This window comes from Crocodylus porosus, unplaced genomic scaffold (genome assembly GCF_001723895.1).
Source record: "Crocodylus porosus isolate Cpor-Errol unplaced genomic scaffold, CroPor_comp1, whole genome shotgun sequence".
In the NCBI taxonomy this organism is placed as follows: Eukaryota; Metazoa; Chordata; order Crocodylia; family Crocodylidae; genus Crocodylus; species Crocodylus porosus.
Window position 1 is genome coordinate 6,358,024 of NW_017728928.1, and position 23,339 is coordinate 6,381,362.

The window sequence follows — 23,339 nt, forward strand, 5'->3', positions numbered from 1 at the left end:
TGGGCTCCCCAATTCACAAAGGATGTGGAGAAGCTTGAGAGAGTCCAGAGGAGAACCCCACACATGATCAGAGAGCAGGGGAATATGCCTTATGAAGAGAGGCTGAGAGCCATGGGACTCTTCAGCCTGGAAAAGCGCAGGCTCCAGGGGGACCTGGTGCCTGCCTGTAAGTACATAAGAGGTGTGCATCAGGATCTAGGGGAATGCCTGTTCAGCAGAGCACCCCAAGGGATGACAAGGACCAATGGTCACAAACTTCACCAATAGCGTTTTAGGCCGGATATGAGGAAAAATTTCCTTACTGTCCAAGCCCCCGAGGCCTAGAATAGACTCCCTCCAGAGGTGGTGGATGCTTATCTTGCTGGGATCTTTTAACCCCAGCTGACTTCCTGCCCTTGGGGCAGGGGCCTGGACTCCATCTCCTGAGGTCCCTTCCAGCCCTAATGTCTATGAAAATCAAATGCTGAAATATACAGGTATTTAGAATGCATTTTATAGTGACTAAAGCACTGGCAGACTTCCAAACTGCTTTAAAACTGTAAATATATCAGTAAAACATTATGTTCAACTCTCTCACGCACACTAGGGGCCTTTAGTTTTAGTCACAGATTTGGGATTTTTCCATCAGAGAATTTGTGATTTTTAAAGAGAAAAGCAGGATACCTGCTGTTCATACAAGCCTGTTTACCAAACTAATAGATGCTGCACATATTGTACAGTCATTTATTCCAGCAAGGTAGCCAGATCAGAAGAACAATGTGGTACAGTTACTCTGCATTTGTGCGGAGGACTCCACACCCTACAAGGAAGTGGCTGAAGAGTACAATTAGAACAGCAAAGGTCAGGCCTGGGACAAAGTCTGCTTCCCACCAGTGGGAAAATGAGGAAGCAACTGAGCGTCCTGGACATTTTTTTTGGACCTTTTGGGTTTCATGTAGACTGTTAAAAGCAAAGCAGTATTATGCGAGGGCAGGGGTTTTCAACTTTTTTAAACAAGTGTACCCCCTCTCTCTCAAAGTTTCAGCTCATGTACCCCTTTATATTTTTTCCTCATTTTTAATGTTCTTGTGGAGACCAAGCAAGAATGTGACTGGTAGCTGAAGAGATGGAAAACTAAGAACTTCAGATTGCTTTTGTGGTCGGTCTCATCTCTTAGAACATAAACTCTTTAACACAGGAACCATCTCATTGCTTAAGCACAATAATGGGTCTGGTTCCTGCTTTGGACTGACAGGTGCTACCATAATGCTACTGTATTGTTACCCTGTACCGTGTACATTGTAAAGCAACTTACGATTAGATGAATACCATAAAATTAATATTACCCAATTGGGAGTGGTATAGTTTAAGTACAGATTACCAGCGTGCTAGTGGAAGTGTAGCATATGAGAGAAAAAAAAATACAAGCATAACCTTTTTCTGAATGTAAGCAGAAAGGAACAGAAAGAGTAAGAGGCTAACTCTTTTGCATTATATATCTTGTTACCAATCTGTGCGTTTATTCCCCCTCATTAAGAATTTTGCTGAACAGTGTGGCAACCCACCATGGCACTTTTAATTCCAGCTGCAATCCAGAAAGTAATCTCCCCTTTGGGTAAGGCTCAAGAGAAAAAAGGGGAAGATTTACAAAAGAAGAAATCCAATACCTTTATCTGCATTTCAACAGTTTACCATCATGTTATATCTGAGGTTTCCGTTCCTAAAAAATGCTTTCCTTTAATAGTTTCTTCTGCTCTTTAGCAAGTTTTAGAGGAGAAGGAAGGGTCATGGATGTTCTAATCAGAAAATTATAATTAGGCTTAAGTTCTGGAAGAGGAATTGGTGGTGTGGTATTAAAATCTTTGTACAACTCTTCATAAAATGATGCCCTAACAAGACATTGTGAAGGCAAGTACACATTTACAAACAGTGGGAATATAGTTTTTCTAAAGCTGCAGAATCTTGGCCACTGCTACAAACAACTCAAGATTTAAACTAACACTGATTTATATTAGCCACTTGCTGTGACTCCAAATGCTTGGCTGCTTAGCCACAGGGGAGATCAACTATATGCAGCAGTTTCAGACAAATAATTTACTGCATCCAAAAGCATGTTCACAGGTGAAGCGCAAGAAAGAAGCAAGATCACAGGAGGAGAGGTAGCAGTTGCAGTGTGGGCTAAGCTTTGGTCTTCCCAAGAATTACAGCAGTATCTGATGAACCCAGATGCAATTTTACACCTCTATACTGGCTTGTTAATCTTAGAAAGAACAGCTCAAGTGTGATAGTATTCATGAAAAACACAGAGGCATTTCATTTAGAAAAACCCTTCAGGCCACAGACACCATCCTAAACTGTAAAGTCTGACTTTTCAAGTAGCAGAATTATTTAAAATGGTACAGATATCTCACCCACAGATTTATTTCAAGTCACGAAACAGATTCAAGCACAGGTAACCAGGCTGAAGTCTTTATCAAATATAAAATACAATAAAAAGCAATATACAAGACTATCAATAGTTGACATATTAGTAAACTCAAAAAAGTGATGCAGGTATAAAAATATTGTTTACAAAAAAATCTTGCCAATTCTTTGATCCCCATCTCTTGAGCTACAGTGTTTCCTCACCATGTTGGAGACAAACATACTGGCCTGACAACTTTAAAAGACAAATACATGACTATAATGAAGTAGATCCGTATACTCCAAGACATCACTCCAAAAGACTTTTTTACTGCCTTCTCCCCTCCCGCTACTCACTGTTTTGATTAGAGGCTTCCAGTTTTAAGTTTCTGCTAGTCTTTCATCATGCTGGTTTTCACCACTATTCAAAGATCCAGAATGGAACCACCAGACTGCAAATTTCATGAAGCCCTACCTGTGAGTGGATACTTAGACAGTGACTCATTCCCCAAACACACCAGCCACCAGAAACATGGATCACTTGTCCTTACTTGAAAGTGCACTTTCAGTGCAGCAATCCAAAGTAATATGAAGTGGTCCAGATACCCGCAAAAAATAAAACACTTTTGAGCTCACTTAAGACACACCAAAAGAACCCACCACTTTGGCCATGGAGGGCAATACTACCACAGCAGATATATACAGTTTGTGTTTTTAAATACTTATATAAAAATTTAATATACAAATGTCTCTTTGAATGTACAAAAGATTAATATGCTAAAATCAGGTTGCGACAAGTACTATATAGACCCACTGTACAAGGCACTTCTGGTGTCCAACACTCTAAGGGAATTCAGCTGCTAAACTGCTCATTGTTTCTTTTGGTATTTCAAGATGAATTCCTTCCAGATAATGCAGAAACCTGTCCAAAAAATCAGGAGGAGAAAGGAATACAAGTGTCTATTAAGAAACAAGCAGTAATTTTTAGCATACTGTGGAGAGAAGCAGGTCCTGAATCCACCTCCCCCCCTCTGAAATTCCAGATGAAGAAAAAACATATTTGTAACAAAATTTACCAAATGCTACTGCATGGCAAAACATAGCAGATTTAGAACAACCTAAAACCTACCTTCTTTTAATTTTCCCCTGTTCTTTAAGTTTCTCTGATCTACAGATGCTGCGGAGTGTGGGTAGGTATTCCACTATGCTGGCTTGCCTGTTACACAGGTGTGAAGGAGTTCTATTGGAAAACACAGTTTGGATAATTTCCAGTCTCTTCTCTGCTTTTCTGTGAATACTGAAGAGATAGAAACAAGAGGGACATACTTAGTGTTACTCTTTAATGAGTAAAATGGTGACATTTTAATGCCATGAATACAAAAAAACCAAAACATTGATTTTAGGTCTCATTAAAAGATGTAATCATACAAAAGGAGTCCATGAAATACACAAACTATCATGGGGTGGGCAATTGTTTTGGACAGAGGGCTGCTTACTGAATTTTGGTAAGCCATTAAGGGCCATATAACAGGCAGCCAGGAACAGATAAATATTAATTTTCTAATTTTTTAGGGGCCCCACAGGCTGGATAGGAGTGGCCTGGTGGGCTGCATCCAGCTTGCAAGCTGCATTTTGCCCACCCCTATACTATTATTATTATTAATTACACAGCACTAAGTAGAAGTTGTCTGCTCTCTAAATCCTTCAGGTTAAACCACAGAAAAAAAAGTTTAGGGAGAAGTTTTTACAGCTAGAGTGCTCATGTATAAGAGGTTTAAAACACATACCCTGAGCCTGAACATATCAAGGCATCCATTCTGGTCAGGAATAAAGTGCCAGTTACAATGTTTATTAACATTCATGTTTCCCACTATCAGAACAGCCTCTGTACAGCGTGACAGTGCGCACACAAATTAGGTTCTGAATCATGATATAAAAGCCATCTAAATATATACAACATATTTTTATATCTTTCATACAGCGACTTCTTCCAAAAAAGACGTGTTAACAGCAGCATAGGAATTAATTTATTGCCCTATTTAAATACTTGTACAGGAATTATTTGTTAATGTATGCAACAAAGTTTGGGATAAAACGGTGGCTAAGTCTATTAAAAACGAATCCTTTATGTTAACACTGAAAACAAATGTCTTTGCTAATATAATATTATATTCAAGGTTTTTCTCCTCTTGGTTTTAAGGACACATGCTACTACTACAAAGATACCCACATTTGATACATTCCCCCCTTCAGGTCTAATAACACCAATATATTATTTGGACTCTCTAACATGTATAAGTGCTTGAAGGATTAAGACACCACACAGCAAACTATTTAATTGTCTAGGTCTTAAGAAAAACAGCTTTAAATTTCCTGCAGTAGACTAGAATGGTGCTACTACCCAACCTCAGCATAGCCAACTGGGTCAAAACGTGGACATCACTTTGGCAACAAACCCAAGCAGTTAGGAAAAGGAACATTTTTTAAAAAATGGAATCCCTTTCTAGCATCTTTTCTGGAACAGGGAAAGAATGGGCTATATTTAGCTGTTTATAATCAAAATTCTACATCTGAAAAAGTTCCAGCACTGATCAGCAAAGAGAGAAGTGAACCTTCCTCCTCCAACCACTACTTGTACAGTATTCCAGGAGACAAGCAAGGCACCGGTCTTACCTCGAATCAGCTGATTGACCAAAGTATATATTATTTCTTTCTTCTGAAATACACAAAGTAAGTTCCTCCATTTGATCACTTCCTAGTGTTTTAGGATTCAAGGAGGCTTCCACATCTTGTGAAATATTAACAAAGCACTTATTAAAAATGAGTGCTTCAGTAGCTGCCTTAAGTTCACTACAGCGTTGAAAACTCCACCAATCACTATCTTCTGTACTGTGCTCATCACAGAGACCATTTTTAATTTTTCCATGTGTCCAATTAAACCCTTCATTTCTACAATATTCTTTGGGCTCCCTTACATTAGTGCTTAGACAGCAATCTAAGAAAGACATGTCATCCACAAATTCAGTCAGTGAATGCAGGCAATTAGAAACAAGAGCAGAGCTTTTTTTCCTTGTTGGGATTTTAACTTTTTCTTCTTTATTCATCTTAAGTTTTAATTCATCTTGCTTTTTTTCTGAGCATGATTTAGGACTGTCTGATGACAAGCTTATAAATTCAGCAGAGTAGTTCAATTCATTATCAAATAAGTCACTATCTTCCAATAAAGCTAGCCTTCTCTGGTTCTTTGTCCTTTTAGACTTTTTCACAGGGCTAGCTTTTTCCAGCTGATCAAGGGATCTCTCATTTGAAGAAACTGCTGTAGCCTTTTCAAATAAAGGGTTAAATGTTTGTGTTGGCTCTGGAAGAATCTGAACTGGTAAAGGAAGAAGAGACTCAAGATTGCTATATATGAAATCCACTTTCTTCATCTGGAATTCTGTAAGCAGTTTTATCAATTTAGTGCAGTCTTCTGTTGTCGTGATTTTATGCTGTGAAAACATTAAAATTTCTTTTAAAATGTGCTTAATATCACAGTAGTTTTCAATCAATTAAATGTAAACCGCACTTAAGTTAAAGACAAAGACAAAGACATCAGAGAAATATTCATGGTTTACTAGTCAATTAACCAAAGAACTGACTGCCTGCTTGTTAGCTTGACTGAAACGACCTGCTTTTTTTTTTTTTTTTTAAATTCCTTAGGTACAAGTTAACATTCTAAAGATTGTTGCTAAACATGCCTACTCTAAATAGTACTGAAAAGTGTTACATAATCCATTGTAAACCCATTCTTCAGATACAATTTTGTTCAAAACTTTAGCAACCAGAATTACAAAAATACCTTGAGAAATGTAAACAAATCTTCTGAGGGCAAACAAATATTTTTAAGGCCAAGCAAAGTTTCTGTGCAGCCCGTATCACATTTTGGAAGCTTCTGAAGATATGCATCAGTTTGAGGAGCACCACGCTTTGACTCCGTCTTTTCAGTAAGAGTTAGCTGATCTGACCCATGCGTCTCATGGCCTCCTCTTCCTACACAAAAGATACCACATTTAATTTACAATGGCATGAAAAATTCTGGGGCCAAGACATTATCCCTTTTTTGATTCTCCTCATTCTTTTCGAAGCTAAAGAAGTAAAACCTGATTTTTAAATTGCTGTAATCTTGAATTTTACTAATTTAATTTTGTTTCTTCTCCCTCTTCTTTCTTCTGAAAATCCTATCAGTTTGTTCACTCTGCCTTTCCTAACTTTTCCTTTCTTCCCCCTTTACTACTAGTACTTTACAAAACCGGGGACTCTCAACCTTTTCTGTACCAGGACCCAATTATAAACATTGATAGCCAGCGCCCCTCACTCCCAACTCGCTGCCCCCTGCCTCCCAGTGTGTGGGGAATGGGGGCCCCAAGCAGCCCCTCGCAGGCTGGAATGCTGACAGCCTGCAAGGGAGAGGCCACAGTTTCCCACGTTTTTCTTCTTTAAAGGAGAATCCATTTTTAAAAGTTTCTCCGCAACCCTTTCATACATTAAGACCTACAGGTTGAGAAATGCTGTTCTAAATAATCACTGCAAATGCTGTTTCTTGCTCTTTGTATTCTGCTTTGGTTTCTTCCTCTCTCATTGGCTGAAAATACATTTACTGCTTCCTTCTGAGAAAGGTTCTGCTAACCTTTCCTTTTCCCTAGCCCCCAGTTCTGATATGCCTGTATCCCCCCAGCTTTCTGTTCTCTATTCCCACTTATCCTTCAATTCTGCTTCATCGACAAGAACAGCAGCAAGATACTGTGGTGAACTAACTGCAGCCCCAGGATGCTTTTTGCTATAATTGTGTGATTTACTCTCCATGTTGAGAGGGAACTGGCCTACTCTTGTTACTCATAGGAAAAAGAGTAAGGGGTAACAACTGGGAAAGTTCCTGATATCAGATACCACAGTGATAGGTAATGAACAGATGTAATAAATGCAGATTTCTAGTCCTTTAGTGACTGTGACTACTGTGGGATTTTAGATTACCATCTCAACTTCTTTCAGGAAGTTACCAATCATTCATAATTATTTAAAAACTCCTGCATAAAACATGCACACTCTTCATTTTAGTATAAATATTTTAATAGCCTGGCCATTATTTTACTCTGGATCAACTTACCATGAAGTGCTACATCTTTTTCTTTCAAGTATCCACCTCCACTTCTAATCCAAAATTGTAGGTAGAGAACACTCTGTCTGATATCACAGTTATTTGTAGTTAACAGAGTAGCTAAGTCTTTTATATCTGTTCGCAGATTCTCAGCTAGACACAGCACTTGCAAATAGCTAGCAGCATTTATCTAAAGTAAAATGTCAGATAAAAAAACCCTGTTAAATGCATTTGTCCATTTAGACTATGGCAAGTTACCAGAAAAAGCTGGTCTCGTGTACTGGAAAAATTCAATCCATTTGTGAGACAATGGAGAAACAGCTATGAACTATAGAATTGAGTTTTCAAATTCTTTTTATTTTTGTTAGCCTTTCAACCATGATTAAGCCATTCTTGAAAGTCATGTCACACACACAATATAGCAATATCTGCTGGAATCTAATAAGACTCAATCTATTTCCCATATTTACTGCCTGTGAAGTAGTATAAAAACTAGCTCAACCTTTTAATGATTGGTATCACATATTACTTTGGGACAGGGACACCTAGGAAATGTACAGAGCTTAAAGTTGGTGAGTCCCTCTGCAGGAAAAAAACCCCCAAAAAAACAACTGAACAACTAGCCTTTATTTTCTACAGTTTAAGAGGGGATGGAAGGAGTGTATAATGGCTAATAGATAGTATTAAAATACCCAACCTCAACCTCAGACCCACTGCAGTAACTCTCAACAAACCTTCACAGAACTGGACTTATGGCAAACAACACTAAGTTTTTTCTTCCTGGGTTCCTCAAGCCCTAGTGCTCCCAAACTCCACAAACAGGCATGAGCAGCCCAGTTTAAAAAGAAAACAAAATTAAAGGACAAATTATCTTCAGCTGACCTTGTAGATTTAAAATCTAGATATTGGAAAGTGAATGAAAAGAATCTTTTTAGGATGTTTCCATTTTTTTTGTTTTAGACATGTTGTACAATTTACACTTGCCCTTAACTGAAGCAATCTGCCACTACAGAATGTTGTCACGTATTGGGCTCTTTCCTTTAATCTAGTAATATTTTTATTAATATTTCTTTCATTGTCAGTGCCCGATTCATTCTCTTAAGTTCAAATCTTTGAAGTGTAACTACTACAGATGTAGAAATCTTCCCTTACAAAACTTGGACAGTTTGATTATGAAGGACAAATTTTTTTATTTTTGTTTTAAACAAAACCTCTCAAATATTCAGGTATGCAATTATGCCCGTGAGCTTTCTAGCTAAAAGATAGAATTCATTCAATTTGCAGTAAAAAGAAACAATTCACATTTTTAAGGACTGTAATGAACAGCATGTGTTTTTAAAAATCAACATATTAACTTCAGTTGCAAAATCTCAAAAACGTATGATTTTCAATTATACCAATTAAATCCAAACAAGGGGATCTGTATGTCAAAACAGAGAGACTTACCAGAGGGGGTACTTTAAAGTTGATTTCTTCAAAGTATCCATCAAACATTAAACTAAAAGTTGGATCTGCACGAAAGGTACAAATTAGATTTGGTGAAATTTTCCTCCTCAAAATTGTTTATCTTTTGTTTAAGAAAGAAAAAGAAAGTGTTGTATTTTTACCTAAATACTAACATACATTTAGCATTTATTCTTTGTAGAAACCTCACAAATTTAACAGAAACAGTTTGTGCTTGCATAGAAAATTAGAGTTTCACTAACTTTTGTAGTCACAAATTGTATTCTGCTCACTCCTAGTCAATACTCTACTTCATAAGAGTTGACCTTAAAAATGCCTACAGGGTCCCATTACTGGAGACAAGGGACACTCACCGTTTGTAGTAAGTATTATAGGCCTCTTTGCAGTAGCCATGAAAGTCTTGATTGCACTTAGAAACCCAACATCTTCATCAAAGATTATATCAACCTATGGGAATTACCAAATACGTAAAAATGCTTAATGATAGCTTATGAAAATAGTACTGCAATGTATTCCAGTTATAGTGTCCAGCTTTTACTGATTACAGGGTTTTCCTCGATTTATGCAAGTTCTTTATATGCGAATTTGCTCTTATGCAATGAGCATATTTAAACCCATAATTCATTATGGGCTAGGTAAATTTGCTCTTATGCAATCAGCATAGGCACACCCCCTCACCCCCCAAGCAGGTGAGTCTGTGTGGGGAGGGGAAAGGGCAATGGCCCCACTACCCCCAGCCCTAGCTGCAGTGGCCCCAGGAGCGGCCTGTGCCAGCTGCAGAGGGAACTGTCGGGGGTGGGGGGAAACACGGACATGCGCCTTGTGCTGCTCCACGCCCCCCACACCTCCTGGAGGGCTGCGGCCTGTGCCAGGTTCTTCCCAGGGAGCGCATGCCCCCAGATCTGTGTACGGGAAGACAGCAGGCGGCCGCTGCAGGCTGCGGCTGGTGGCAGGACCAGGCTGTTCCCGGCACTCAGTGTGGCCTGCCCCGATCGCTGGGAAGAGCCCGGTGCTGCCACTGGCCCCAGCCTGCAGCGGCATCCTGCTGTCATCTTGCGCACAGATCCGGGGGCCTGTGCCCCCTGGCAAAAGCCCTGCGAAATTATGCGCCGTTCTCTGGGAAAACATGTGCCACATAAAAATTGAGGGAAACCTGTACAAATAAAATTTTCCTAAACATATTTAAATAAAGGAAATATACCCACTCCAAATGAAGCTCATTAGATATATATACACATACTATTTGTAGTAGGTGCAAAAAAAAGGTTTTAGCAGTCTTATCTATATTCAAATCTAACAATATTTTAATTTTATATCATAGCAATTATGACATTCTAGAAATAAGCCAAGTATCCTTAACATTAAGTTGGTTTTGGGCTGTAATGTCTCACTCTTTAGTCTATACCCCACAACAGTTTTTTGGGGCAAACATTAGCTTTGTGTGTGAAGAAGTATAGGGGGGAAAAAAGAAAGAAGAAAAAACAAACACAGTACAAGCTGTTATCCGGCATCCCCCAGGAATGAGGGATGCCAGTTAATTAAATGTGCACTGACTGGTGCACTCCCCAGCATCAGTGTGCCGGGGCACAGGGATGGGTGCCCCTGCGCAGGCTGCTTTGCCCTGGGCCATGGGCCAAAAGAAGTGGCAAAAAAAAATTCGGCTCACAGCGGCGAAACAGGAAGTCCTCTGGAAGTGGTACTTCCGATTTCACTTTTGCCACATCCCTTGGGTGCCAGTTAATAGAGTTTTCCAGCTAATAAACTGCCGGTTTACAGTAAAAGCTGTGTTATGGGCCGGGGGGGGGGAGGGGGGGGTGAATCCATCTATTTACAAAATAATAGTTAAATATTTCTGTTTGGATCTTTAGATGTTGCATCTAGGATATATAAATATAGACCAAGCTTGCAAAAAATTTAGTGAGTGAAATTACTTCCAGCTGAATTTTTTCAAAAAGTTGCTAATCCCAATACTGAAGTCTACCCAAAGTCTCAAGGAAAAAGAAATTCTTTAAGTATGAAAATATTTATTTTCCAAAACAGGCAGATAATTTAAGATTTACCTCTTCAAAAAGAATGAGAGATGTTGCACTTTTTCTATTGAGTTCCTCTCCTCCCACTTCCTTGCTCAGTGATCTAATCTGAATATCCACTGTTTCTTCAGGTGATTTTTGTATAGTTTCTGAATATTAAGAACAAGCCATGAGATTAATGTAAGACCAAAAAGCAATTCAAGCACTTTACTATGTAAAGTCCTAGTCCTGCAGAGTTGTGGAAACCTGCATAATATTTCACATGTTAAACTGTCACAATGAAGTCTGAAGACACTACTGATGCATAAAGTATATCTATCAACTTCCATAGCTACCATAACATAAGTACAACAGATTTTCTAGTCACTGTCCTAGTTATTAGTCCTTAATATTTGTGCAATCTGAAAGATTATCTGCAAATGGAAAAAGGTAACAAACCAGCATATTAAATGGTAATACCTACCCTTGGTTTTTTCTTGAGATTTTACTATTTCTTCATTATTCTTAGACTTAGAAGATACTTTAAAATAATTTGCTAGTGTTTTAGAAGGAAAACTTCGTTTTATTCCTGTTCCTTTGGGTGAAAGTGGAGGTTTCCTTGGTGAAACAATTTTCTTGGGAGAATTTACTTTTTCTGAAAGACAGGGTTTGCATTAGTTTCAAGCTTAAAATACATTTCTCCAACTGACATCTCTGATAAACTGACAGCCTGGTTTAATTTAGCTACTCTCTCAGCAATCCAAAGATAATCTAAAATAAACAGCAATAGTCAGAATAACTTTTCTCCCTCCTACCCCTCATCAATACAGAAGTATTATTAGGAACAGTCAAATTAAAAATAATGGGGAATAAGTTTAATTCAGTAAGCGTGGGTAAGCTTTACCTAAAATCAACAAACCACATTTCCCAACATTAAAACCATAAGATAAATGCAAGTTTACCACTTTTTATGCTGCCTTTTACTTTTCTTCTACCAACTGCTAAAAAGGAAGAGATCAACACAAATGACACTTACTTGGGGACTTGGTGCTACAACTGTTAAAGAAGCAAGGTTTATGTGCATTTACACCTTGCTTGTCCACCTGATGAGACTGAGTGGCTTCCTTTAGCTGAGATAAGATCTGTCTACCACTGCGCTGGCAAGAGGCATTAACTTCAAATATCTGCAAGAACATTTAAAATAAATTCAAATACTTTTTATTAAATATGTGTATACATACATACATATCTTAGTAAAGCAACAGTAAAGACGAACCTTAAACCCAAGTTCCTGAGCACAAGCATACACTGCAGCAGTCTTTCCCACACCTGGTGGGCCAGTTATCAGCATAGTATTACAGAGAGCAATCTCTTCTTCACCATCAGATTTGTCTTCCTTAAAATCCATGCTATCCAAAGAATCTACAGAATAATTTCAAAAGGAAACAAAACAGTTTGAGCCACTGAGTCAAGCCAGAGACAAATATGGCATGATCTAGATTAGTCTCCATATTTTAGAAACATGGCAAAATTAAAATAATTGGCAAAAAAACAGAACATATATTTTTGAAAAATGGAGGGGTGGGGGTGGGAAGAGGTTTGGAAATCCCCAACCACCTTGCTGGGTGTTTCCCTCATCTTTTTCCACTTTCTGATTTCTCTTTTCTTCTAAATCAGCTCTTCTTTTCCACTCCTGCAGCCAACTTTGAGGAGACAAGAAATAATCAAATCAATAAAGCATCCCAAATGAAGATGAATAGTTCAGAGTTTTTTTCCAGTTAAAAAAAAAAAAATCTTTCCCCTTTTACCCAAAATCAACTGTACAAACATCTACTAAATTCTACTAGGAAGGATTCAAAATGACGAACTGCTAAAGAATGTTCAATTACTAAAGTCAATGGTTTGAGTATAGTGTAGTTTAGAGTTTATTAAGCTCATATTTTGAGTTCACTGTTCCAAAATATTCCATTTTATTGTGCAAACACAACTGATCCAAATACTGAAACTGACAAATCTGCTACAAGAAGCAACTAGAAACTACTGTTTTATATTATTAAGGGGAAAATCAAGCCTCATGTTATAAATGATTTTGGTAAAACAGTGGGTACATTTCTCACCCGTGTAATCTTTTAATTGTCTTTGCATTCCCTACAAGTTCACTGGATTCCTGAGGCTGGTACTTTTCTGTCCAAAGCACATCTTCCTTTTCAATGCCTAGGAGTAAAAAAAATAAATAAATAAAAATCCAGAAGTAGTCTATTTAAAACACTTCTGTATCCAAAAAAAAGTCACACACCAGTTTCTTGTGTGCATGGAATTAAACGGAGGTGGATTTAAATTTTAAAAATTAAAACTCTAAAGATTTTTAAAATTTTCCAGGTCTTATTTATACGTTGCAGTTCTTTACTTTCTTCCTATTGTATGCAGCCTGAAATTCCTATGGTAAAGTCTTATTTCTTTCACTAGTTACTTCCTTGTTAGTTGAATTTCACATTTTAAATAAGTAATACTTTGTCTAAAAAAAAAAAAAAGACGTGTAAAATGCTCATCATCCAGGATGAAAAAAAGAAAATTAATTATGATTGATTACCTCAACCTATATTGCTGAACATCTACAAGGGAAGAAACACTGAAATTCTTGAACCAAAATCCGGTCCTCTAGCTTAGTTTGCAGTTAACCAGTTGCACAAATAGTCTCATTAAGTGTTTATAAGATTATAGCCTAATTTTCAGAGCCTATAGCTGTTGTTTTGTTATATTGGGAATACCAGAAGTGGCATCTATATTTCAGCTCATTTTAAATTTTAATCTAATCTAAAAGACATGGAAGCAATAGCACAATTTTTCGAGTTATACTGAGACTCTGTAAAACAGATTTAAAATCATTATTATTTAGTCCAGTAATTTAAATCACGACTTAATTATTGGATTTAAAATCGCTCCATTCTGGCATTAAAATTACTAACAACTTCAGAGTAGCTTGTCCATAGTCTTGTTTCTCTGTGGACCTGCTAATGACCAGCAGGAATAATGCTCTGCAGTGCATTGGGAGGATTACACAAAAATCTATCTAGGTCCAGTTAGCCAATAGTGACAGGGAATTTTCTATACTTCAAAAAAATTATGTAAAAAGGTACCTGAAACAGGGTTTAATTCTGACCCCAGTTCAATGTCTTCTATTGTTATAACATCCGAGTCCTGGGTTTTATTTTCTCTGGCATGTGTTACTTTTTCTGTGTCTGTCTGTTTGGTGCAGGACACTTCATTTTTTGAAGTTTTGGATTTTAGTTCCATCTCTCCTCTGTCAATTTGTTTTCTTCTTTTTGATTTGCAGTCTTCAGTTTCTTTCCTTTTCCTCTTAGTTTCTTTCCGATTGTCCGAACTAATCTGATCCATTTCAGAATGTGTGGCTTCACATTTACTTACTAGTAAGTGAAGATTAAAAATAGATTACATCATTTCAGGCCTTTACATTAGCTCATCCATTTTTTTTACTATGTAATCCACATTTATACATTTCAGTCAAAATTACTCAAAATAAAATTACTGTAATTTTCTTCGATTCAGCTTTTCTTTGCTCCAGATTTAAATAAAATTTTTCAAGGCATCAGGACTTAAATACATTACTGACCTTGTTTATTGCTTTCAGAAAGTACGCATTCAGTTTGCTTTTTCAAAAACTGGTTAAAATACAATCTTGCAGGAAACTCCAGGTTAGAAGATTTGATCTCTTCTAATAAAAAATTCCTTTGATTTTTAGGAAAAACTGGTCTCCATCCTGACAACTGCAATATATCAAAGGCATTCAAAACATATCAGATAAACTTATGTGGAAGCTTTCAGTGTTGGAACACCATTTATTTTTGTTAACTGGCTTGGTATGCACAATGTTCATCAGAAAGCATCTGGAACCTTTTAGCATGCTTAAGGTAGAAGTTTAACCAAGTATATGTTAAAGCAGTAATCAGTGTTGCTCAGGGTAAAAGAATAAAAATCCCAGGATAAAGACCCATTATTTTCTTAGCAGTAAAAAAGACTTAAATACTAACCATGAGTGATGAATTGTTGCTACTAGGTTTTGAACTTATAACTGAGAATTCACCAAGTGAAACAGTGAGTTTTGTGACATCAGTTACTTCGGTATTTGGTTCCCTTAGCTTAGCTAACAGAGGACATGATGGTGATGTCAACCTCCACATCAAACCACCTATGTAAATATGGAGAAAAAAAAAAATTAATGAAATGAGACCCCAGCCCCAAAGACCAAGCTTCTTCAGTAAAGAAATAACTGACCTATTTTGCATGACCAAATTTATCCATGCTCTCAAAACCAGATTAAATAAATGTTTCAACATCTTTGCATCTATTAATGTAAACCATCCCAAACTAACTAAACAATTTCATATACATTCCACACTATTCCAACTGCTTTAATGTCACACCGAGCCCAACAAAAAAAATCTATTATGCTAAACTGATTTACTCAAACACTATTATTGGTTATTATATATATTTTTTAAACATACTCTATATGGCTACCCATTAATTTATTTAGATAAGTATTACTATCATCTAAATTTCATTTTTTTAAAGGAAAAAAAAGTGCCTGCTAATTATTTCACCCAAAGTATACTACAAAGTTTTATCTTTGAACCTCTAGTTTTTAGAGATCTCCTAAAGATCTACTTTAAATTTACAACATAGGCTTACAGATCAGTAAATTAACTTACAGTCATCTTTCTGCTGTACATGGACAACTGTCTGAAAAGAAGAACTGGCCACAGAATATGCTTCCATTGCTGCTGCTTTCTTTGCGATGTATCTTTTTAGGGACTCTGGCAAACCACTCATCAAAAATTCCCGTTTTGCCTTGAATTGCTCATCATCTTGAGAATTTTCAGATACATCTCGACTTTAAATAAGTGATAAAAAACTATTCAAATGTGCAAGCACACACAATTCACAGATACGTTTTATCCATATTAAGCATCGATTCCCTTTAGTATGTAGTGGAGACTTTAGTGTACTAATTATTTGGAAAGATTGCTAGGGTTTACCAAGACCAAGAAGGTTTTAAAAAAGCAGGAGTACACACTTATCTTCTGGCCTCCTATATTTCTAAGGCATTTTAAAAATATAGTTCGTACTATAGTTACTGAATAAACACAGGTTTGGGCTTAGAGCGACTAGTAAGACCCATTAAATGAAGTAGCAACAATACTGTAAAAGTCAGCTTGAAAGCTCTTAGGATTTAAACACGCGTAATATTTTTATATTAAAATTCAAAACACTGTTACTGCATTTTGACAGATGTACTTTATGTAGTGTGAGAAAGTTTTCTAAAGGAACCTGAATACTTTGATCTGACACTGAAGGAATACCACTAATTTCTTATAAAATAATTCAAGTTTTCTCTGGAGAGAAATTTGGAGGGAATCAGGAATCCAGTAAATTTGAATTTTATGGAAAACTAACCTGCTCTCATCAAAGATTACAATTGGTTCATCACCACAGTTTTGAGCTTTTCTGCCCAGAAATGAAGGAGGGACACTCAGTTTTCCTTTAAAAGACAAAGGAGAATTAAATTAGCATTGGTAACCATTTTATTGCTACATTTGTATTTTCATTCTAACTTTATCTTCCTGTTCTCTTAAAAGTTGTCTCACTTTAGAGAGGATCAGCTTAAGCAATACAAGAAAATATAATTGTTAATGCTTTTCTCTCCCTCCTCTCCCTCTGTGCAGTGCTGGCCGGAGCCATGACACATCAGGTGCCTGCACTGGGCACCAGTGCCCTGACCTCCCCACCTGCTGCTACTGCATACCGGGGGGGGCCTTCATACCCCCACCCTCCCTCACACCCTACATACCCACACCTTGCCCACACAACCCCCACTGACACACATATACCCCAACATACCCTATTCCCCCCTACACAGCCACATATAACCCATCCACACAATACACAAGTCATGACAAATACTTTTGTAATAAAATTAAAATACATTACAGTAGGTGTTTGACTTCTAGTGTAAGATTTGTTTTTTTCTGGTTCTAAGATGGCAACCCCCCACTCCCAAAAGGAGTATTGGGGGGGGTAGCAAGGGGAGGGATTTCCGATGGCAGGGGTTAGGGGGCAGGACTTCCAGTCCCAATGTGGTGATCAGGGGGCCCAGCATCTGTCAAGAAGCAGTCTCTAACAGCTCACCAAAACTTGTTAAGCTGCCCTCCACCCAAAATAATTAGTCCATGTAGAAAAAGGGTGGGCAATTAGTACTGCATGGCAACAGTGACCATTAGACTGTCCCTGATATCATGAAGACACAGCTAAACTGCTGCCACTTAGGAAGCAGAGCTGGAGTAGCACACCAAGCAGCCCAGCATGTTTGAAGGTGCTGTTATCAGGTACGGTATGTTAGGGTTCAGACATAGTTGTAATACTTAAGATAGGCACCTTCAACACTCAAAAAACTTTATTTAAATCCAATTACCGTTTTTCTTCATAATTTTCATGCTTCCAGATTTTCTTCCTAATACATCATTTAAGTTCCGAAGTTTCTTCTGCTTTTTCTCCACATGTTGTGTTACAGCTGTCTTATTACCCAGGGTTGAGGTTAAGATTATTACAGAATCCTGGAAAGGAAACATTACTTTCTGCTTTTATTGTTGTTTTCAACTGTTAACGCTGCCAATCACTGATGAGTACTACTGAAATTGATAAAATATTCCCCTCCAAAAAGAGGAATTAAATATGAATCAAGCAACTGTTCAGCTTTCAGGTTTCCTACAAATGGATAGCATATGGGCTAAGTTACAGTAAAAATATTATATTTGAAAAACTGACGGTAAAAAAAAGTGTCAGTTTTCCAAAACAAATAGTTGGGTCCTCATTTATACTTCTTTGCATCAGGAGATTGATCAATCTGTCTGCCTGCCTAACTATATAATTAGACACACAGACAGATGAGGACCCAACTGACTTTTTGAGAACAAAAACATCAACCAGAACTATGACAGGTTCTGGATGCAGTTTTGGGAATCTGATTCTGAAGCCCAGTGGGTAAAAGACCCAAAGAAACGATCAATTAGACTCAATTCATACCTTCTAGTAATGAAGAACTATAAATATATCGCTTCCAAATAATCATTCAATTCACATGATTTTTTAGAAGAAGCATACGTATAGGCTAAAAAATAAAGTTTAAATTATTTCTTAAGTAAGTCCCACAAAACTAGGAAAGGAATATGGAATTTACGTTTCGCTCAAATTAGAAAGACTTACTTCACTTCCTTGCAATTTCCTCCTTTCAGCAAGAGCTTTCTGTCGAGATGAACGTCTTACAGGCGTTTGCATGTCTTCGTTAACCTTTGATCTATGATGTTGTATAGCCTTTGCTTTTTCAATAAGTTGTTTTGCTTTAGATATATTTTTATATGTGGAATTCACCTACCACAAAAGATAACCACAGTATATGACCATTGACAGCTGTTTATTCTACATTTAAAGACCAACACTGACACTCAGTGAGTACAACATTCTTCACGCAGCTAGCATACAATTTGAAAAGAAATAAAATGTTTGTGGGTATCACTGCTCCCTTTTAAAGGAAAGAAAGTCTTTCCTAAATTCTGCACAAGCATACAGCCACAAATAAATATGAACTAAACAGCAATCATAACCGAGCTCTTATAAACGTATCTGACTTTCACAAGGAGACACAGAGTGTTCAGGGCAGAAGGGAATGTCAACAAACAGAATAAAACATGGAGCAGCAGCAACAGCAAACTAAGACAAACATTCAAATACAATTTGCTGACTATGATAGATACCTAATTGACAGCCCTGTAAATAAATATTTGCTAATTTATCCACGGAACCACTAGTATAGCACAGGCAGTGAGAACTTAAGCTTCCTTATATTGCCCTTCCAATATTCAGGTCTCCAAACTATCTTTGCTAGTTGCTAAAACTGCCACCTAGAATGTCAGAAGGTGTCCAGTTAATGACAGTCATTTCTACTGTATAACTGTACAGTAATATCACTAATAAGGATTTCTCAGGTATGCTGTGGAAAGCAGCCTGACATCTTCTGAAGCATATTCAGACATCTAAAGAATAGTGACACTGAATAAATGTACAGTGATTAACTCTCCACTTAAGAAAAGAGACTTGAAACTACTTGTGCGTGAACCATACATCTATGAGCCAGAACAAGAGATAAAAGAGTGGGAGTCCTTATCAACAAGAGGTAGTTGGCTGAACCATGTCCATCTAAATAGGGATGATGTTGGATTTTTGTTAGGATCCTGACCTGGAGCTCTGTATAATGCATCAGCCTCTACTCAGGAACTAGTCAATTAATTGACTCTACTGGAGTGTAGTAATTACCATGCTCCAGCAGATTCCACAACATCATGTGCATCAGCATCCCTGCACTGAAAAATGGCGGCAGGGCACTTTACAATGTCCCTGCAGTCATTTTTTCTGTGTAGGGACACTGATGAACAGCGCAATCTAGGTGTTATAATTAGAGTGGAGCACATGTACAAGTGCACCTTGACACTTACACTGCTTTCCACAGTATCCCAACCAGAGAAACTGAAAAGTTCCATTTCACTCTGCAGGAATTTGGCATCCATCGGAGCCATTCATCTGCACATTCAGGAAGGAAGCAAGCCACCTTCGATTACATTCCCGTTCCAGATTTTATTTAAAACAAATTTAAATTCTGCAATAGTTCATAGTGCAAGTGGCCTCATTTTGGATTTTGAGGTTTCAGATGGCTGATGTTACACAATATTATGTACACAGTTCAATATTTAACAAGTGATCTTTCAAACACAGAAAGTGAAATGCAGACTTCCTTATTTAAGTTACCTTAATACTACTTGGAATATATTCCTCGTTTTCCTTTGCTTCAGTTTTGTTTGATTTTTTAGATGTACCAATTCGAGTAAACCTCATTCTAAACAGGGAAAAACATGATGAAATTTATTTTTTAAATAAAAAGATACTTCTCTCAACCTCAGATTCAGTAGATTTAAAATATCCTGCTCTAAGTGGAAGGAAAAAAATCTTAAATCAATAAACTGGCCAGATATATTTTTCCTTCTTTTAATCCTAGAATAAGTTAAAGAAATCAGTTCTATATTGCTATTCAGCTGACCCATTACATTTATAGGATACCTAGAAATGCTTCCCAATCCACCCATCTATAACCTCACTCTTATTGATGAACATTTAAAAACAACCCTCCCGCGCCCCCACTATTTCAGAACATAAAAGCCATACTTAAGCAAAATACAAGACATTCTTAAAATTGAAACTTTTACCTTATTGGGCTTTTTGCATCATAGGGTACAGTAATCACCTCAGCCTTATATATATTTTTCTTCCTACTGCTTGCTTTTGGAGTAGAAGCCTGGAGAGGACCATCACTTAGTGCATCTTCAGAAAGAGCGTCTCTAAGCCTACATTTTTCAGGTGTAATATTTTTGGATGTTTCCACTGTCTTTTGCCTTACGCTTCTCCTTAATTTCTTCTTTTTTGGACTCAAAATTATTAGTATACTATCTGAGTTTGTTTTCTCCATCTGAACATTATCCTTTATACTTTCATCTTCATTACGACTAATACTATTTGGAATAAGAATATTTGTTCCCTTGGTCTCCAATACCTTCTTTCTTTTCCTTTTAAGTCTATTGGTTCTCTCCTTTGAAATGCTACCATTTTCAGTATGACCATGTGAACGTTTGTTAGCATAAACCTTTGGTATTTTACTTTCCAGTCTTTTGTTTGAGACAACTTCACCTTCTTCTATTCCCTGTTTTTGTTTTGAAGACTTTTCATTAGTTTCCTTTACTTTCCCAGGTATTTTTTTTACTCCGCTTTTTACTACATCAGAAACCGGTTGTTTAAAAGCTTTCATGAACTGGTGTCTTTCTTCCACAGTACATTTTGGCTTTGCAGCTTCAGGACCTACAGCTTCTAGGACAGCCAACTCCAATTCTTCCTCCTCTATAACTACATTAGATTTTCTCTTCTGAGAAATCTGATCAGTCTGTTCATTCTCTAAGATATCTGGACTACTTTCTTTTTCAATTTCAGACCCTTTATGCTTGAAAAAGATAGAAGCTATTTTTCTAGAAGCTTTTTGCTCTTTTAGGAGAGAGGCAGATTTGGGGGGAACAGGATGAACTTGTGCAAGGACTGTCACAGTTCTAAGTGGTAGCTGCTGGGATCCTTTGCAGTTTTCAGGGTCACTGGTACTATCACTCTTGTCCATTTCATCTGCTGCAATAGTACTGTCTAATGTTGGCATTTTGGCTTCCTGAATAGGATTCATGTTTTCTTCTTGACTTTTCAAAAAGTCCTCAAATGATACTGTGATTGTGCCATCGGTCAACTGGGATGCCTTCTCCACATTACTTTCAAGACTTAAATCACTTGGAGTATTTTGACTTTCTATTGTTTTAAGATGCAAGATTTGTTTTTTATCTTGACATTCGTTTGTAGACTTTTCATTCAGCTGGTTTTCAGAGGAGAAACTTTTGGACAAATCCAAATCATCTTTGTGTTTCCTCTTTCTTGATCTTTGTAGTTTATTTTTCGTTCCATTTAGTTCAGAGCCAGTTTTCTTTGCATCTTTTCTGCAAGTGACAGCATTTGGAGACACTTTGCTTTGCTGCTCGTCTTCTGCTGGCCCTTCTACCCATTTTTGCATGAGTGAGGTAGAACTACTGCTGGCAACAATATCAGCCTCCAAGCAATCTTCCTTTGGTTCTATTGTTTCTGTACTGTCATCACTGGTCATTTCTATCACACATTCATTGTCAGGTATTTGCATCTCTTTCAATTTATTATTTAAGTTAACTCTCTTCCCTTTTCTCTTCAGCTTTGAAGAAGTTTTCAAAGTCAATTTAGAATCTTTGCTGCCAGCACTGAGCTGGTCAGCTGGACTTATTTTATTTTCTCCAGATGCAAGAGGTAAAGTGATCTTCTCATTTGTAGGAGGAGTCTTTTTAAAATAATCCAATATGTTGTTAGATTTTGGTGGTGACAATACTTTATCCACATTTCTTGCCAATGGTGAAAAATATTTTGTAATGGTTTTTATGGGAGGATCTTCCTCTCTTCGTTTCTTGCATGGCTAGTAATGACAAATCAACATTAATTTTCATTAAAAGACTGAATCAGATATGCATGACAGTAACATCAAATATTATACTGTTAGACTCTTTGGGAGAGAAACAAGTCTGAAGTCGAGGTCACTCCCCCTCTCAGAGGAAAGTCACATCGATACTTTAAGACTGTACGATTCAACATTACCACCATCTTTCCAAGAGACATCTAAAGCTGTAAATAAAGCAAGCCAGCATCTTTGTAAATAGGGAATTTAAGGGTCTTCACCTTGAGCTGTGCTTACGTGACAGACCCACTGAACCGGCATGCAGCCCCCCCTCCTTCTCCCTCATTCCCTCCTGTTTACTCTCTCTCATGGTATCAGCATTAAAGTACAAATGTAAATTAGATTGCTTTTTACATGGAAGTGGAAGGTCTGCCCACTGAAAGTTAATTTCTTAGTTAAAGAAGTGTATCTTCAGGAAAAATTAGCCATGATTCAGGGCAACAATCAGAGTATCTCTTTGTAGAGCACTCAGCTCAACAGCAACCTAATCCCCATGGTTTTACTGCAACATGGAGACTTATCACATCTCAAGGAAAAGGAACATTCAAACTTTCTTTGGAAAGGGGCAGCACCCCGTTTCATCTCTAAGGAAGAGAAACCCTTGCTACGCGTCCATTTGACCATCAATTTGTCACGCTCCCGATGAAACCAGAGCCACAAGGAACAAGTGTGGTTTTGTAATAACTTCCTGCGGGGAACTGAGCGGTTCACAACTCCGAGCCTCGAGCCTCCTGTCCGAAAAGCAAGTCCAGCTCATAGCTTTCGCTGCGTTTCGCCTGCAGACAACTACGCAGCTCTCAGAGACCACACCACACCTTTTATTTTGGCTGGGGGCTACGACAAGACACGAGCGTGAGAACAATCGGATTTGTGAGTCGCACAATCAATGCTAGTAAAAGCCTCTCTCGCTTAAGACCATTCGGGTTGGACCCAAGTCACTCTCAGAGCATCTCACCCCACGCTGGGGTTTGCTATCAGCCCCCACTTGCCTCGAAATCATTAAAAAAATAAAATAAGGCTTCAACTTTGATGACTCGCAGGCCCTTTGCGGCGACCGAGTCCACGAGGACGATCCTGTGGGGCCTTCCCCCCCAGTCCTGTGGACGCCCCAGTTTCAACTGCAGGTGACAGCCCGTTCCCAGGAGGCCCCTCCGCACTCCTA

General features: G+C 37.7%; 1 protein-coding gene across 1 annotated transcript; it reads right to left on the reverse strand.

Annotated features, from left to right (window-relative positions):
- Nucleotides 1-2,432: 2,432 nt before the first annotated feature.
- On the reverse strand, nucleotides 2,433-22,323 carry ATAD5 (ATPase family, AAA domain containing 5). Its single transcript, XM_019542799.1, has 23 exons — nucleotides 22,318-22,323; nucleotides 20,322-22,138; nucleotides 19,867-19,954; nucleotides 18,271-18,435; nucleotides 17,480-17,621; nucleotides 16,465-16,549; nucleotides 15,720-15,901; nucleotides 15,039-15,196; nucleotides 14,621-14,774; nucleotides 14,127-14,414; nucleotides 13,107-13,203; nucleotides 12,607-12,692; nucleotides 12,266-12,411; nucleotides 12,026-12,173; nucleotides 11,474-11,644; nucleotides 11,041-11,159; nucleotides 9,334-9,427; nucleotides 8,963-9,027; nucleotides 7,526-7,706; nucleotides 6,221-6,411; nucleotides 5,056-5,870; nucleotides 3,512-3,679; nucleotides 2,433-3,304 (listed from the first exon to the last, which is right to left on the reverse strand). The coding sequence occupies exons 1-23, from the start codon at nucleotides 22,321-22,323 to the stop codon at nucleotides 3,226-3,228; spliced, it is 5,445 nt and encodes a 1,814-aa protein (XP_019398344.1). The 3' UTR covers nucleotides 2,433-3,225.
- Nucleotides 22,324-23,339: the final 1,016 nt, after the last annotated feature.

Coding starts and splice junctions, on each gene's coding strand:
- ATAD5 (XM_019542799.1), bottom strand. Junction 12,693..13,106: donor ACAATTAAAAGATTACACGG/GTGAGAAATGTA, acceptor GTCTCCTCAAAG/TTGGCTGCAGGAGTGGAAAA. Junction 6,412..7,525: donor AAAAGATGTAGCACTTCATG/GTAAGTTGATCC, acceptor TCTTTTGTGTAG/GAAGAGGAGGCCATGAGACG.